This window comes from Xiphophorus maculatus, chromosome 5, assembly GCF_002775205.1.
Source record: "Xiphophorus maculatus strain JP 163 A chromosome 5, X_maculatus-5.0-male, whole genome shotgun sequence".
Classification (NCBI taxonomy): Eukaryota; Metazoa; Chordata; class Actinopteri; order Cyprinodontiformes; family Poeciliidae; genus Xiphophorus; species Xiphophorus maculatus.
This window is the reverse complement of record NC_036447.1, coordinates 17,814,995-17,830,614: the sequence shown is the minus strand read 5'-3', so window position 1 is coordinate 17,830,614 and position 15,620 is coordinate 17,814,995. Positions and strand designations below refer to the sequence as shown.

The 15,620-nt window shown below is 41.9% G+C and overlaps 2 protein-coding genes across 10 annotated transcripts; both read left to right on the top strand.

Moving 5' to 3' along the window:
• The first annotated feature begins 2 nt into the window (after nt 1–2).
• LOC102226828 (nocturnin-like) lies at nt 3–14,437 on the top strand. Of its 9 annotated transcripts, XM_023333722.1 has the most exons (7): nt 3–78; nt 5,743–5,836; nt 5,934–6,020; nt 12,001–12,146; nt 12,275–12,449; nt 13,146–13,477; nt 13,551–14,437. In XM_023333722.1, exons 4-7 carry the CDS (start codon nt 12,009–12,011, stop codon nt 14,061–14,063), a joined length of 1,158 nt encoding a protein of 385 aa, XP_023189490.1. In that variant the 5' UTR covers nt 3–78; nt 5,743–5,836; nt 5,934–6,020; nt 12,001–12,008; the 3' UTR covers nt 14,064–14,437. The 9 variants fall into 9 exon arrangements, with proteins under 9 accessions (XP_023189490.1, XP_023189491.1, XP_023189488.1 ...); XM_023333723.1 differs by lacking the exon at nt 5,934–6,020; XM_023333720.1 differs by having other exon boundaries at nt 5,743–6,020.
• Nucleotides 1,978–4,755, top strand: LOC111608617 (myosin-9-like). Its single transcript, XM_023333716.1, has one exon. The coding sequence runs from the start codon at nt 2,280–2,282 to the stop codon at nt 4,494–4,496; it is 2,217 nt and encodes a 738-aa protein (XP_023189484.1). The 5' UTR covers nt 1,978–2,279; the 3' UTR covers nt 4,497–4,755.
• Nucleotides 14,438–15,620: the final 1,183 nt, after the last annotated feature.

Genomic DNA, 15,620 nt, shown 5'->3' with positions numbered 1-15,620 from the left:
AGACCAGCCATGGAGCTTCTGCCAGAGCTGCAGCGTGTAGAACAAGCGCCGTTGCAGGAATACCACTACTTTAATTAGGTGAGTATAAAATTCAAACCAGACTAGCCGATAATCGTCACATAATGTATAATGTAACCGACATCCGTTGTTATTGTGTAAGGATGCTTAAATGTCAACATAAGGGTGTGGGCGCTGATCTATCCGCTGTACTTCTGTGCTTTTACGCATTTAATTGTCGACAAACGTCAACACCATGCGATCACTCAGGTTGCCAGGTCCACTTGTCAACACAACTGCACGAAATACATGTGCAGATGTAAACAAACGCAAACTGATTGATACGTTTCTTTGCAGTTTGGTTAAAGAATCGCAACATCAGCTGTTTTAGTCGTTACTTTTTCTATAATGAACAGTTAAAGTTTTAAAATGCTGAGAAAAAATATAAAAGTCATTGCTAAATTGCTAAAATTGAAAATGAACTTATAAAAGCAAGAATGTGTTTGATTCTTGTTTTGAAATATGACATTGAAATGTATAAATTATATTTTCATTCTGGGGATGGGGTGTGTGACACAACACAGATGAATAGAAAAATAACCTGGTTTAATTTTTTTTATACTTAAAATATTAAAGACATAAAATCTCAAACAAAGAAAACCCTCACAAGGTTACATATTTTTCTCATATTCCCAATAGTAGCATTCTTCATCTTGAACTAGCAAAGCAGGTTATAGGCTTCCTTACAGGCTACTAAAAACTGCCCACATATAGTGAAGGTGTTTTCAACATTGAGCTCAGAGTGCAATAAAACCACCAACATGTTTTGTTTTTTTTACACTGATGAGTTATAGTGGTTTGATTTATTTAAAGCAATCCTGTGTTTTATTCAAGTTATCTTTTTGCAAATGCGAGACGTGCGTTTGGATTCTTTTTGTTCAAAAGGGGGGTTTTTTGGGTAACTATCACATGGATACTATTTTGGCTCAGTTTCTTTTATATCCTTGAATCAATAATTAAGCAACTGTGCTTTGGAGTTTTAGATGTTGTTCTGATTCTTTTATGACCTCCCAAATGAGTTGTTCATGCTTGCCTGGAGTAATTCTGGTAGGCCACATACTACTGGGAACAATCACCGATGTTATATATTAACTCCATTTGTGCATAATGCCTCTCCCTGTGGTTTGCTGCAGTCCAAAAGCCTTAGAAATTGCTTTCCAAGCCTTTTCAGACAGATAAATGTCAAAACTTTTATCAACTTTTGGAAGGAAGATGAAGTACTAGCAGTAGTTGCTCATTATCTCTTCTCCTATCATCTGTTGGGGCAGCAGCATCAGAGCCAGGAAGCTATAAACCTTCAACAGCCTGATAAAACAGGCTGGTACTGTTCTGTGCACGACTGAAGAAACTCTGGAGATGATGATGCAAAGAAAGATTCTTCATAAAATCAAGAAAATCATGAGGTACCGTGTATTCTTAGGAATGCTCCTTCAGTCAGAGGCTTCTTCAGACTTGCTGTAACACAGACTGCTACAAAAGATCTTTCCTGCCAACAGCCATCATGATCTACAATAACTCTTTTGAAGCCTCTGAATTAATGAGTTACAACGACATTTAGTTTTCCTTTGGAATCTATAAAGTAGTATTTTTGAATTTGAAAAGGTAAGCAGGCTTAATTCAGATTTATCATATAATCCAGATAATTTGACTTAACTGCAATTCCATACATAAAACTTAATCATTTTCTGAAACAATGTAAAACGTGAGTTAACAGCTTTGAAGTGATGCAACGTCTTTCTTCTTTCCTTATGAAAACCACATTTTATTGCTCAGCGATGTACAAAAGCGGAGATTCAACACGACTAATGTAGGTATAAAACTCAAACCTGGCAACCCAGGGTTACTGTGCTGACACTTGCTGTTTGATTTTAAGCTGACACAGACATTTTGTAGGTCAACCTCAGCGTCAGGTAAGCCGCTAAACCGAGCGTTTTGCATTCTATCCTATAGTCGCGATGGCTTCTCTTACATTTCAAACACGTTATAAATCGATTTTGAATCTCTACCCTTAAGTCAGTGTTGCGCATTTTGTGGAAGCTTCGTTGTCCTTTGGATGCAATCGCTTTATTTCGGGATTTGCGGTTACTGGTCTTTTATGGTCTCAGCGGCTTCCCGTATGGAGCTCTGTTGCCGTGGTTACAGCGTTCGAAAGCGGGTAGGTTCATAACGGCTAATTTTAGCTCGACAAAGTTGGTGCAAAAAGCAAAAGAGTTGGGAGGAAAATGGCCTCCTGCCTGGTTCCCGAGTTCCCCGCCGTCGTGGCGGCGCTGGAGCGTCTGAAGGACCTGGAGAGGGAGCTTAGAGAGGACGAAATCCCGTTCTCAGCCGAAGGATGCGTCCACCTCACGGCCATTGCAGAAGATGTAGCCGAGTTAGAAGCCTCAAGGCGAGCTGTCCGTGAGCAGTTGGAAGTGGAGTCCATAGGAAACTGCAAGCTTAGATACAATATTCTAAACATGACTGATCGTCTGAGGGATGACATCCTGAGAGACAAAGCAGCAGCCCGGGCTTCTAACGCCGAGGAGATAGAGCAGCTCCGCAGAGAGCTCAGTCTATCCTTTCAGATGCTAGAGGAGAAAAAGAAGAAGATACAGGAGCTGTTAGAAAAACACAAATTGCTTCAGGCAGAGCTAGATCGGGTGAGTGCTGAACACAAGGAGCTGATCCTCTCTCTGAATGTTCTGATCAGCCTCAGATACAGCAGGCAGGAGCATCTGGACAACACGCTGGAGCAAACAGAGGAGCTGAGAAACTCCATCGCTGATGTTGAGCAGCAGAAATGGTCCTTCCAGCAAAGCGTGGCTTTGGAAAGGGAGAGGTTCACTGAGGAAGAAGACGACCTGGACAAAGAGATAGCCAAGAGGATGGGACAGATTAAGCAGCAGAGGGAGGAGGTTGAGAAGATTGGATTGGAATTAGAGAATCTTAAAGAGAAGAAAAGGGAAACGAAAAGCAAAATAAAAGAGCTCTTCCAGGAGACGACTGAACTGCAGGGCAATGTGCAAAGTCTGGAGATGTCCCACTGTAGTTGTGAGCAACAACTACAGGAAGAAATACTGCAGACCAAAGAGCTGAACGGACAGATAGAGAAGCAGAAGAAGCACAGCAAAACGCTAGAGGAGAACTTCAACCTCACCCTCAAAAACCTGCAAGAGGAAATCAGTGGAGTGGAAGAAGACCAAAAGAAGGCTCTGGCTGCCCAGCTGGTCCTCAAAGAATCGCTGGCCTACTATTCTAAAGTGTGCAAGTATCAGCTTGGAGTGGAGGATGAGTCCCGGGCCGACTTTCTGGAGGTCTCCACGAATATGGAGAGCTCCCGGCTGCAGCTGGAGGAGCGCATTGCCTCCATTGTCAAGTACAGCAAGGAAATCCTGGAGCTTGAGAACATGATCGCAGAGCTACAGGAGGACAAGGAGATCAACAGGCGGATTGTTGAGTCCAAAAGGAAAGAATTGCTCGTCGATCTGAAGGAGGCAAATTCCAAAATCAAGCTGTTAGAAGAGGAAATCAAGCAGCTCAACAAGCGCCTGATGGCCAAGAAGAGCAGACAGCAGGATTACGAGGAGAAAATGACGTCCGGTATAAACAACAACAGGGAGAGGTATGAGGCGCTGTGGCAGGAGCGGGCTGCGCTGCTTGAGCGGCACCCTGACTGCGAAGATTTTGACTTGATGCTCTATCAGATGCCACTACTGGAGAAGGAGAACAGAGAGACACAGAAACTCTGCCAGCAGGAGGTGGATCAGATCATCACGGAGACGGAGGAGGTCAGTAGTATGATCACCGAGAAGCAGAGGGAGCTGGAGGAGCGACTGAAGATACTGAACGAGGTGGACAGAAAGTGGAGAGATGAGAGATCCAGGAACGACAAGCTGCGCAAGCAGAAAGACGTGCTGACTCGGAGGACGTCCGAGCTGGAGCGGTCCATCCAGGACACGGCGGAGCACACCAGAGAGCTGCTGGCACGCAGGGAGGAGATGAAGGTCAAACTGGAGGAGCTGCAGGAGTCTCACAGCAACGTGGTGAACAAACAGAGCTCAGCCCTGAGAGAAATGGAGGTGAACATGTATGACCTGAATCTGATGCTGGGGCAGATCAGAAAAGAGAACAGCAGGCTGCACCTCTCCACCAGACAGATGATGGAGGACATCAGCACCAGCAGGCAGGAGAAAAACAGGTACCAGCAGGAGGTCCAGGAGCTCAGCAGCAGATCAGAGGCCCTTCTCAAAGAGATACAGGAAGGATTTAGACAAGATAACTCTCTGATTAAAGGCATCAAGAAGAGTGACGACGAACTGCTGTCGTTTATGGGTTCAGGGTTGAAAGAGCTGAAGACCAGGAACCAGCAGCTGATGAGCATCATCGCGCTGATGCACCAAGTGATGCTGGAGTTTAGCAAACGACTGGGAGATAAAGCAATAGAGCGATGGCAGAACTAACGGACTGTGCACTATACATCTTCATGCATCACAATACAAACCTGCCTACACTATCAGTATAGGAGCCCATCAATAAACGAGAATAAAAACAATAATAAAAAAGATACGTTCTCTATTTGTCGTTCTGCAATGTTTGTGAAGTTTAAAGAATATAAATAAACTCTATTTTTAGTTAAATTATTTTTCTCTAAATCCTTAGTGAAACAGTTCTCGCATTGTCCAACATCCATCTATCCATTTTCTAACACCCATGTCCCTATTGGGGTCAGGAGGGGTGCTGGTGCCTATCTCCAGCTAACGTTCCGGGCGAGAGGCGGGGTCACCCTGGACAGGTCGCCAGTTTGTCACAGGGTAACAGACATGTTTTTGGACTGTGGGAGGAAGCCGGAGAACCCGGAGAGAACCCACGCATGCACAGGGGGAACATGCAAACTCCATGCAGAAAGACCCCGGGCCGGGAATCAAACCCAGGACCTTCTTGCTGCAAGGCAACAATTCTACCAACTGCGCCAATTGTCCAACAATGTTAGTCATATACAGTATGTGTTATACGGTTGACTTTTTTTTTTCTTTTTTAGTGCATTAATTTAGATTTGGAGGACCCTCTGTTTTTTTTGGCAATTCTGACACAGATGAATAAAAACTCATAAAATAAATACATTTTTAATTGCCGTTTTATTTTCTGGCTCTGGTCCTTCTGTGAGCTTCAGGGATATTTTTAAGACACGTAGGTATTTTCTTTTAGCCATTTTCTAACCTTTGCAGCTCAAGACATGTCTTACTCGTCTTTCCCATTTTTGCAAAGTAAGAAATGGCCACATGCTTTACACCATTTATAGTAAATAGAAGATTCTAGGTGCTATGATTATCTTAAAATTGTTAAGTGTGCATTAGGGGTGAGCTTTTACAGTATTTTTTATTGCGATAAACTTCTTATCATGATAGAAATTTTGATTTATCGTTGTCACGATAAATCCAACTTGATGATGTTTAAATTCCCCCAAACTATTCGTCTTATCTGGTGTCCTTTTGAAGCGCATTACAAACGTTTCTCTAGAACGGTATTTGTGCTTGTGAGGCTTTGATCGCTGTGACAGTCACTGCCATACAGGTAGTTTTCTGTAATTTGCTCTCACCGTTTCAAACACGCTTCCCTTTTCCTCACCACAACATGATGCTGCCACCACCATGCTTCTGTGTTAGTGTTCATCACTGTGAATAATGCCTCCTTCTCTTCTCTTGCCAGACGTCCCAGCTGATGTTCACCGTGTGATTCCAGCCAGCAGATGGCAGAACAGATCCGGTTTCTCTCCTCTGTGACCTTGCCCTGCTTCTAGAGGGTCAGTTAATTCTTTACCCCAACTCCCCCCTCTGAGCTAAAGCATGCAAACACTTGCTGAATGAGCCACAGTGGTTTTCTGTGGTGCGTTCTGGCAGAACTAAATCCTGGTTAGGAGATAAAAAGGCTTTGCTGCTCCAGAGTTGAACTTCAGAAGAAAGGGATCCCCAGCTCTTGGAAAGAAGGTGGGTGTTTGGAAAACAAGAAGTTGACTTTGTTGTGTATTTGCACTTCTATTATCTTGTATATCAGCTTAGACAGAATTGTATATTTAGAGAAGCTTCTTGCATGTATTCCATACATGATGTCAAGGTTCCTAAATATGTGTGTGGCATAGGTGCTACAAGTTTTTCCTCTCTGAGGGAATATTGCTCCATAAATTCAGCTTGTTGCTGTTGTCATTCTGCAGCTTTACTGATACATGTTTCTTATTAAAATCAGCATAAAACCCCCAAGATTAATTTATTGTTTTAACACACAGCATATCTCAAACCTTTTGCTTCACTGGGTTTCTCAGATTGTCTTAGTTCTGTTCAGCAAGCACTGACCTAAATACAGTAATCAATTTTTACATGATATAAAGACGGCTCTGTTTCCTTGTGACAGATTGCTGGAGCCAGATTTACTATAACAGCCGCAGGATCATCGCTGTTTATGTTGCGTTGCCTCACTCAGGCTGCTAAGGTTAAAGAGTAAATGGGCAACGTAACACCACAGACCGAACAGATCCGATCTCTGCTCACACGTCCCGCACCCTGCACACGTCCAGCACGGACGTGGGAAAATATCGGAGTGTTTGCGGTTGCAACAGTATGAACAAATTTTGAACGTCACTAAACAGCAGGTGGATCAAGTCGGGGCTAATCATATATTTTATGGAAATGTTTTCCCTGCAGCTTGTTACTGCTGATAAATATCATGTTTAATTGTCGCTTTTGTTACGACCCGTCTAGGGGTGGCCAGATTTTATAATGTTATTTATTTTTAAAAAGATGTATTTTTGACTAAGCTGTTACAAATGGAGCATATGCCTTCAGAGTGAGCCATAATGACGACAACAACAAACAAAAGGAAACTATCTGAATATTAATTGAAACTTACCTAATTGAAATTTAATAAACCCAATGGCAAAAACGTACCCCCCTAATTCAGAAAAACATGAGAAAACTAAGCAAACATAAACGGCAGCTCACTCCTGCAAACTCCAGAACTTTATATGGTGCTAACAGTCAAACAGTGTGGCCGGTTGAGATGAGCTGAGGTTGGATGGCAGGAAGTCCGGGAGGCCACCAATTGGACGTCTCCGTCGTCTTCGAGGAACCAATCAGAGACCGGCACTTGCACACTCATATTTGTCTAATTAAGTTGAAAACGATAGTCGTGACACTTTGCTATCATGAGATTGATGAACAGCGTTGTTAGCATTTCTTTTATGGGCGTGGCAGACTAAAAAAAAACAAAACGCAGTTCTCTAGTCCATAGCTGTAACCTTAAGGATTCAACAATTACATTATGTTCTAAATACTAAAATTCGAGTCTTTAGATCTCTGATGTGATGTTAATTTTTGTACAGCAAATATGCTGTATGTTACAGCAGCAGCTCCTGTTCTCGGTACTTGTCATTCCGACTTATGACAAGTACTGGTTCTTAATGTTGTGTACCTGATCGCAGCACCTTGTTTTCTGCCTGGAGGCATTGTAGCTCATCACAGAAGCGTCTGAGTCCACGTTGTTCTGTATCGGCTCCAAGACCGCCTTCCTGTTGGGAAAGAAGCCATGCTGGTTTTGATTAGATGTTCAGAGATGTGTGAAGGTTGCTGAAACACAGTGACCAATCATTGTTCAGCAAGAACCGCTAGTTCTCTGTTGTTGTTTTACAACAATGGTTGTGTGTGAGACTGTTTGCTCACACACAACCACATAATGAAAGTGTGAGGTAAAGAATGTAATCTTTTCGTCTGAATTATGAGAATTAAACTGAAGCAGAACAAACAAAGAACCTTGTGTTCTCAGTAAAACCAGGAAGATAGAGCACATCACCCCAGTTCATAACCTAAAGTCATAACCTACACTGGCTCCCTGTAGCTCACAATATAGACTTTAAAATACACTGGACTTGACTTTATAAATCACCGAGTGGTTTAGCACCAAAACACATTAAAGATCTGCTGTTCAACTTTCCAGATCGCTCATGTCTTCTGGTTCTGGTCTGTTCTGCATCCCCAGAACCAGAAGAAGCAGCATTCAGCTTCTATGCACCACAAATCTGGAACAAACTCCCAGAAAACTACAAAACAGCTGAAATATTGATTGGTTTAGCTTTTCACACTCACTGTAAACAGAATTATTTGATGATTGGTTGAAACAAGACACAAAACTCTTCTTTGCAACTCAAACTCTGACAAATTTGACGGAGGGCGCCGGAGAACATCAGTTTTCAAGTAGTGCGCAGATTCTCAATTGTATTTTGATCTGGACTTTGATTAGGTCAGATACCTCCGGGTGGATGTTTAAGGTCTTGCTGGAAGATGAACTTCTGCCTCCCATTTTCTTCAATTGTTGACCTGCATTTAGCTCAGTTCATCTCTGGGGAAAAAAAAACACCCCACAGCATAATGTTGCCACCACCTTAGTTAATGCATTGGGACTTTGTATAACTTCCTCACCACAATCATTTTCTTCATGCCATTGCTTCATCAGTCATATGTGTGGAATGCATCCCTACTGGTTGTCCTGTCTATAGTCTCTTTTCTCTGAGCTTTTCTGAGCCATTTTTGCTTTAAGGACAGCCAATAAAGCTCTTTGAGAGCCACAACTTATCACTTATCAATATCACTTCCTGAAAAGATACAACGTTTTAAACACATACCTAGTTTAGGAAAAATATTTTGTCATTTTTAAATGACAAAACATTTTTCGGATTTAGAATACATTTTAGGATTTAAAATAAAGATGAACATAAAACAGGATAGATATGTATGTATTTTTTAAAAGCATATTCCGACTTATGACAAGGATATATAACATATATTATATATACTATGCTAGTATATATGGTATATACTAGCATAGTATATACTATATAAGGATATATACTATACTACATATAATGAGACAAATGATTTGTGAAAAAGATGGAGCTCCTCAAACTTTCCAAACTTCTAAAACAAAAATATTTGTAACTCCCATCAATAATAGCTGCATGATAACAAGGCTGAAGTGGAAAACTACAGGTTTTACAGCTGGAAATGATTTAATTTTACTTTTAATTACACTGCTGCGCATGTTTTTGAGCTCCTTTCAAAAAGTGTCCACTGCTGGAGCCAAATCTGGGGCAACAGAAATAAAGCACAACATTGTTGCAGACAGTTTAGCCATTTAACAAATAGCAGTTCATTATTCAATGTACTGTGCTGGGAAATTTAAAACAAACAAAAACGTTTTTTTTTTATTGTTTTTAATATTAATATGAACATAAAGTTTGGTCCCTGCATTTCCAGTACTTTGTAAACATTCAGATTATATCTAGTTATATCAGTGTGGAAAAGAACAGCACTCAACTTGGAAAAAACCAGCTGTATAACAACGGTGATCTTGTTTTTGGAGTTATGTTACGTTACAAAACACAGGCCGAGGCAGACGGTGAAAAAGGCCTCGCACCTTTTGCACACCTGTGCCAAGGATGTTATGCAGTCGTGCAGCATCATGCTGATTCATTACATAGTAACACACTGAACCAGCTCAGCAGCATGTGACCGCCGATGCCCCGCAAGGTGCCGGTTACGCCGGCTTCCTGATCTGGAGGCTTTAAAGGCGGCAACGAAAAGAGAGGGCAAACACAACCCACTCTCTGCTGACAGCAGCCACACCTGTGAGGAGGACGGTTGCATTTAGAGGAGAAGAGAGAACGTTCTAGTGAAGTGCTGCAGGTGAGGACAGTGATGGAGACTTTAGGTGAGTCGGAGCTCACGACTGATTTCATAGATGAAAATATCTCGGGTGATGAACAAGCAGCAGATCTGATGTGATTGTTATCTCTGATATACAATTCACCGGATAAAGTAAAATAAACAGAAAAACCTTCTCCTCAGGCTGATCCTTATGCGCTTTTATGGGATTTTACATTTTAATATTCATAAACAATTATATTCCTCTACAACACAGGTGTCAAACTCCAGTCCTCGAGGGCCGCAGTCCTGCAACTTTTAGATGTGCCTCTGCTGCACCACACCTGAATAGAATAATTAGGTCATTAAGGCTCTGGAGAACTGATCTACACAAGGAGGAGGTAATTGAGCCATTTCATTCCAGTGTTTTGTACCTGTGGCACATCTAAAAGCTGCAGGACAGCGGCCCTTGAGGACTGGAGTTTGACACCTCTCCTCTACAAGGTTTACATTCAGCTGGAAGAAAACTGAATCAGACAATTTCCATTCATGTTCAAACCAAATGAATTTCTTATAATGAATTTGGTCAGATGGTTGTATGTAGGCTGTTTTATAAACATCTCATTTAAAAACTTGATTTTTTAAAATAGAAGTCCAACAAAGATCACAGAATGTAGCTGAATGGTGGGTTTGTGTAAAGGTCGCCACCCTTTAATTGTAATTTTAATGAAAGTACCCTACTAACATAACTGCCGAATCACAAGCTGATGTTGGAACAACTACAAAGACGATCTTTGACCGATTTTTTTTTTTTTAATCAAATCTAAATTTTCCTCCTCCCCCGAAAATGCATGAACAAAATTTTCCAGTGATGTAGAAATTGATCAAAAGAAATTCTTTTAGTTTTCAGATGATGAAAGGCGTTTTGAGGTTTTGGACGTCTTGCAGCTGTTATCAGTGACAAATCTGTGGACTGGCGTTTATTTTTGACACCCCAGGTTTTGACACCTGTCTTTGCTTGAGTTAAAAGGCAGAATAGGACAACTTGCTGTTCAACTCAATACTGAAGACTGATGGGAATCTTGTCAGTCCTGTTGTCCTGAGTGATTGAGGAATGTGTAAGGTATCTGGATTTTAAATGTTTGTTTTTGTTGTTTTTACCTCCTTAGTTTGTGTGTCACCATTCATTAGAGATAAGCGTTTTTTAATCATGTACCTCTAGTTTTACATCATGCAGCGTTTTTCCTAATCCACGTAAGGAGTTGAGATATTGGCAGGTTTTCCAACCAGACACATTCAGCAAACATTTATGTCTACACATTTAAGTTTTAAAAGTCCAAACACGAGGAGGCGTCATGTCCTGAATGTCTGGAACGTGGACATGGAGTCAGGTCTACAATGGGTGTGAAAGGAGTTGCCTTTCAGAAGATGTGTGCTGTTGATTCTTATGTTGCTGTAAGTCAGAACATTTTGGGTTTTTTCCAAATTGATTGATGAGACGTAACACCCAAGAGTTCAAAACCATGTCCCAAATCTTTAAGTGTAAAGAGCTCATACTTGTATGATACATTTATTACAAATTTGATTTATTTTTTTATGTCTTTTCTTTCACTAATGTACTTTTTATGGCCAAATGAAGTTAAGTTTTTGATCAGTTCCTCATTTGAGCACTTAAGTCATATTACACAAATATTGTTTTTTAGAAAGTGCAAAATTTATGAAATTGTAATAAAACACATTTTCTTTTGAACTTTTTACATGAAATGTTGACACTGACAGGTTGTTGTATGACTGGTTTCTGGCAACTAAAGGCATCAGGCTGACACTTTAAATTGTTCACGCCCAGTGAGTTTCCCAGGTATTGTTCAGTATTTCAGGAAGCCATATAGAAATTTTGGTTTAATACAGAAACCAGACTCAAGCTTCTAGCAATAAGATTTTCATTTGAAAATAAGATTACTTTTAGTCTAAATGTTTTGTTAGATAAATTTTATTGAAATAGAAAAAGCTGACAGCACTGCTGAGACTGATTAAATAATGTGTTATTGCAGGTTAAGGATTGTTATTGGGGAAATTTCCATAAGTATGGAGTCTATTAAGGTAGAAAGGTAAGTATGTCCATCAGCTCTTTATAAGTAAAAAGACCAGGTGTTTAGTCTTTTTATTTCATAAAGCTCTCCAGAGGTTTTTCTAATTTCAGCGTGCCGGCTCCAGCGGTCTTGTTGAAGGGTAGTTTTTCTCCGATGGTAATCATGTTTGGGCTTTCTCTCTCCACTAGTGTGTCCGATGGGTGGAGGAGCCACCAGGCTGTACAACACCCTGACTCAGACGTTCAGCGGCAGCAGCTCCCCTCTGTCCATCCCGCCATCCTACCTGAGCCCCCACCAGCCCGCTCTTACCAACCTGGATTCAGATTTCTGCCTGGTAAACAAACCTTCTGCATTTCCCTTGTTCTTTGTTTTATTTTGTCTGTTCATGACATTGGTTATTATTTAGAGACATTTTTCCGCCCAAAAAGCTGAACGCTATCTGTTGTGTGTTTCTGGGGGCAGCAGCAGAAGAGCGCCCCGATATGCCCCCTTGATCCAGTGGAGCTGCTTCAGCAGTGTGAAGAGGCCCTCAGGGACCGACCTCCTCACCTGCATAGAAACTTTGTCTACATCAATAATGGAGACGACATTGCCAGCATCCCCATCAGGGTGATGCAGTGGAACATCCTAGCCCAAGGTAGACCGATTGTTATTGGCATCTGCTCATAAGAAAACAGGTTTATTGAGGAAATGTTCATTTCACTTTAATTAATCTAAAATGTGAAGGGTTTTTTTGTCCAAGTTTATTTATTTATTTTTTTCATAACCTAAGAAACGTTATCTGAGAGGCTGCAGCAGCACTCTGAGGCTTTGGTTCACTGTCACAAACCTTACCTGCTGCCCCCTAGTGGCCATAAAAGCAAAAACCTCGCAAACCTTTTACATTTTGTGACATTACAACTATAATGAATGTCACAAAATGTGTTTGTTGGAGAACATTATGAACATATTTTAACATAAGTTAAAAGTAGGTTTAATCATCACTTTTATTGTTATCACAACAGTACCTGGGATTTTGTGGTACTAAAAATCACAGTGAGCAATATTCTGGGCAGTACCAGAATATTGCATATTCTGTTATGTAACAATGAAAAGGGTTTAACATTTCTGGTGCCAATGACATGTTGGGAAAGACGAGCATTGATCTTTTGCTAAGCAGTGACTCTGGATGAGCTGCAGAGGCCCACAGGTCAGATTGGAAGACTCAGTTGACAGGTTGCCATACAGAAACATGGCAACCTGTGGTCTTTGAGTCTGGAAACCTTTAGAAGCCTTTCAGTGTGTCTCTGCAGTTTTTGGCAGCTCACACCTTCCTCCTTCCTCTGACCCTCAGCTCTGGGCGTAGGAGTTGACAACTTTGTCCGGTGTCCCTTGGAGGCCCTCAGTTGGTCCCGAAGGAGGAGCCTCATCCTGGAGGAGATTCTGGCCTACCGACCTCACATCCTGTGTCTGCAGGAAGTAGACCACTACTATGACACCTTCCAGCCGGTTTTGGCGAATCTGGGGTACAGCAGCCATTTCTATCCGAAACCCTGGTCTCCATGCCTGGACATAGAAGGCAACAGCGGTCCTGATGGTTGTGCCCTCTTCTTTGATGAGTCCCGATTCGAGCTCCTGGACAGTGTGAACATCAGACTCTCTGCCATGATGATCCCCACAAATCAAGTAGGAAACATTTCTTTCTTTTGTCTCGTGAAGAATACAATAATGTTATTGACACTGTGCACCTTTGCCTCAGGTTGCTGTGGTGACGACTCTGCGTTGTCGGAGCAGTGGAAGGTATGTATGCGTCGCTGCGACTCACCTAAAAGCCCGATCTGGCTGGGAGTGGTTCCGCAGCGCTCAGGGGTCGGACCTCCTCTGGCACCTTCAGAATCTGGTCCAGAAGCTCGTTGGCGGCAACTCCAACGTCAAAGTCCCCCTGCTGATTTGTGGCGATTTCAACGCAGTCCCGTCGGAGGAAGTATACCGACGCTTCGCCACTTCCCCTCTAGGTTTGGACTCTGCTTATAAGAAGCTCAGTCAGGACGGCGTAAGTGAGCCGGAGTACACGACATGGAAGATCCGGGGCACCGGGGAGTGCTGCTGCACGCTGGACTACATCTGGTACACTAAAGACACACTGAGAGTGGACGCTGTCCTGGACATCCCAGACGAGGAGCAAATCGGACCCAACAGGCTTCCATCCTACAGCTATCCATCCGACCACCTCTCTCTGGTTTGCGACTTCAGCTTCAGGGAGAAGGAATAAGAGGCTGGCTCATCGATGGGAAATGTTGATTCCTTGGACCGAGGGGTTCTCCCTCGCTGCTTCACTCCACAGAAAGCCTGGAAGCCGAATGTGAGTGAACGGGTGAAGATGAGAAGACAGGAGGCCTCGAGTGTGAAGTGACTGAAATGTTGCAGTGTTGAGGTTGAAGAGATAAATGCATCGCGAGTCTTCCTGCCTGAACTAAGTCTGCACCAGCTGATCGTCTCATACCTTCATCAGCAATCAAGCTGCTCATACATGAACTTTGGGTTGTTGTTTTTTTTACAAAATACTGAAATCAGACTGTAATAAGAATACTGCTTGGTACTACCATCATATAACACTGAAAGTAAATAAAGTGTCTTTGCCAGATAGTGTGTAGTTTTCATGGTTCTTTTAAGCATTTTAGGCTTACAACTTTGAAAAGCTTTCAGACATCTGGTGTCTGTCTACATTTTAATATTGCTAATGCACCATCTACCTCTGCTCTTCACCAGGCCTGACCAGTCACTGAATCTGCCATACAAACACACTAACAATTTGTTAGTGTCAATGTATCTGTGTAAAAGTTGTGACTGAAGGACAAACTATAGGACTATAGAACAAACAGAGCCAGAGCAATGTTGCCTCCCCACATTCTTCACCATTTTAGTGACATTTAACACTAAAATTGTGTTAAATGTCTGCTGTGACTTTGACCTTTATACTACAACGTTTCATGAAATTATGGCTGCACCAATTTTTAATTGTTTGGTACTGTGAAAGAGCTGGATTGACCTAACCTTTCTTTAAATTGATAACAGAACAAAAATCTTTGCTGTAGAAGCATATCAGAGTTGTGATGCCGTGTGTTACATTTGAAGCTTCCTGGTTTTTTTTGGGTCATGTTGACTTTGAAAATGTTGGTGACTTTTTATCTGGAAGTCCGAGTAACTGTAAGGATCCACCATCAAGGGAAATTACTCTTCACGTCACTAGCATACAATGCTAGAGACGGCATAAAAAGTGCTCTCTGACAGTTTTCAGAGCTTTGTTCCAAAATAACTGCAATTTTACAGAAACTCGTTTCTCACACAGTGTGACGACGCCCCAATTGGTATTATAAATGATTGCTGTGAGCAGGATGATCAGCATTATTGTCCAATTCAGGTAGCGAGAGCTGATCATTCGAAATCGAAATAATGTAAGATAGGTATCTGCAAATTAATAGCCCTAACCTGATTGTTGCATCAGGTTGATTGTAGTTAAGGCTTAGGTGTCAAACTCCAGTCCTCAACGGTCGCTGTCCTGCAGTTTTTAGATGTGCCACAGGTACAAAACACTGGAATGAAATGGCTTTATTACCTCCTACTTGTGTAGATAAGTTCTCCAGAGCCTTACTAACGACCTAATTATTCTATTCAGGTGGTGCAGCAGAGGCACATCTAAAAGTTGCAGGACACCGGCCCTTGAGGACTGGAGTTTGACACCCCTGAGTTAAGAGGTCAGAAAATTTTTATGATTTTCCTCTTGGTTTCTTTTGTTAGTTTAGTTTGAGTAAAGGTAAACAGAATGGTA

What these genes read in the sequence shown, in the direction of transcription:
- LOC111608617 (XM_023333716.1), top strand. Translation starts at nt 2,280, where the DNA reads ATGGCCTCCTGCCTGGTTCCCGAGTTCCCCGCCGTCGTGGCGGCGCTG.
- LOC102226828 (XM_023333717.1), top strand. An exon ending in TGGATTCAGATTTCTGCCTG is followed by an intron (nt 12,147 to 12,274) that starts GTAAACAAACCT and finishes TTCTGGGGGCAG; the next exon opens with CAGCAGAAGAGCGCCCCGAT. An exon ending in GTGGAACATCCTAGCCCAAG is followed by an intron (nt 12,450 to 13,145) that starts GTAGACCGATTG and finishes TCTGACCCTCAG; the next exon opens with CTCTGGGCGTAGGAGTTGAC.